Source organism: Colobus angolensis, unplaced genomic scaffold, assembly GCF_000951035.1.
Source record: "Colobus angolensis palliatus isolate OR3802 unplaced genomic scaffold, Cang.pa_1.0 Scaffold118, whole genome shotgun sequence".
Lineage (NCBI taxonomy): Eukaryota > Metazoa > Chordata > Mammalia > Primates > Cercopithecidae > Colobus > Colobus angolensis.
The window spans coordinates 6,671,697-6,673,168 of NW_012112919.1; the positions used below are offsets into that span (position 1 = coordinate 6,671,697).

At 47.0% G+C, this 1,472-nt stretch overlaps 1 protein-coding gene across 1 annotated transcript in view; it reads left to right on the top strand.

Moving 5' to 3' along the window:
- The window catches only part of ELMOD3 (ELMO/CED-12 domain containing 3), a 46,144-nt gene that overhangs the window by 5,915 nt on the left and 38,757 nt on the right, over positions 1-1,472 (top strand). The window contains 1 exon segment of the mRNA XM_011963961.1: positions 558-627. Within this exon segment, the coding sequence (XP_011819351.1) occupies positions 558-627 (70 nt within the window).

Below are 1,472 nucleotides of genomic sequence, written 5' to 3' on the forward strand. Positions count from 1 at the left end.
GGAGGCGGAGCTTGCAGTGAGCTGAGATCCGGCCACTGCACTCCAGCCCGGGCGACAGAGCAAGACTCCATCTCCAAAAAAAAAAAATTGACTTCAAGGCCAGGCACAGTGGCTCATGCCTGTAATCCCAGCACTTTGGGAGGCTGAGGCAGGCGGATCACTTGAGGTCAGGAGTTCTAGACCAGCCTGGCCAACACAGTGAAACCCCATCTCTACTGAAAATACAAAAACTAGCTGGGTGTGGTGATCCACACCTGTATTCTCAACTACTCGGGAGGCTGAGATGGGAGGAGCATTTGAGCCCAGGAGGTGGAGGTTGCAGTGAGCCAAGATCAGGCCACTGTACTCCAGCCTGGGCAACAGAGTGAGACTCCATCTCAGAAAGTAAATGAATAAAAAGTAAAAAAAATAAAATTGACTTCAGTCACCCCATCAGGGCACACTAGATCCTTTTGGCCTCCAATGTCAAGGACATTCAGTACAGTGGATGGGAAGTGTTTGTGTATATGGGGGTATGTGGATTCCATCCTCACACTAAAGATCAGCTGCCTCTACAGATCTCAGAGTTGAAGAACCATGGCATTCTCCAGGCTCTGACCACAGAAGCTAATGAATGGGAGCCACGTGGTAAGGTTCCCTTCAGGGCCCTTGGAGTCCGGGTAGGGCCCTTGGAGTCTGGGTGGGACCCAAGTCAGACCTTCCCATGGATCTGCTGTTCATCATTTGAATTTCTGTCACTCCTTGTCTTTCAGAATTTTGTAGATTTATCATTCGTTGGGGAAAATAGAATCAACACTGAATTAGGAATCAAAAGACTTGAGTTCTGATCTTCCACTGCTAGTGGTTTACATCTGCCTCTGGGCAAGCCATATGATCTCTCGTATTAGTACCTCCCTTATCCTCAAAGGGATGTTATGAAAATGAGACACCATATGGGAAAATCCTTTGAAAAATTGTTCTACTTTATCTGCTTTGCAAGGCACTGCCCCATACTATATTTAAAGTTCACTTCACTTGCCAAGTGATTACGGAGAAAGGTACAGTCCAACCTGGCCAACATGGTGAAACCCCATTGTATTAGTCTGTTTTCATGCTGTTGATAAAGACATACCCGAGACTGGGAGGAAAAAGAGGTTTAATGGACTTACAGTTCCACATACCTGGGGAGGTCTCACAAACATGGTGGAAGGCAAGGAGGAGCAAGTCACATCTTACATGGATGGTGGCAGGCAAAGAGAGAGCTTGTGCAGGGAAACTCCTGTTTTTAAAACCATCAGATCTTGTGAGACTTACTCACTGCCATGAGAACAGCACAGCAAAGACTGGCCCCCATGATTCAATTATGTCCCACTAGGTCCCTCCCACAACACATGGGAATTATGGGACTTACAAGGTGAGATTTGGGTGGGGACACAGAGCCAAACCACATCACCATCTCTACTAAAAATACAAAAATTAGCTGGGCGTGGTGG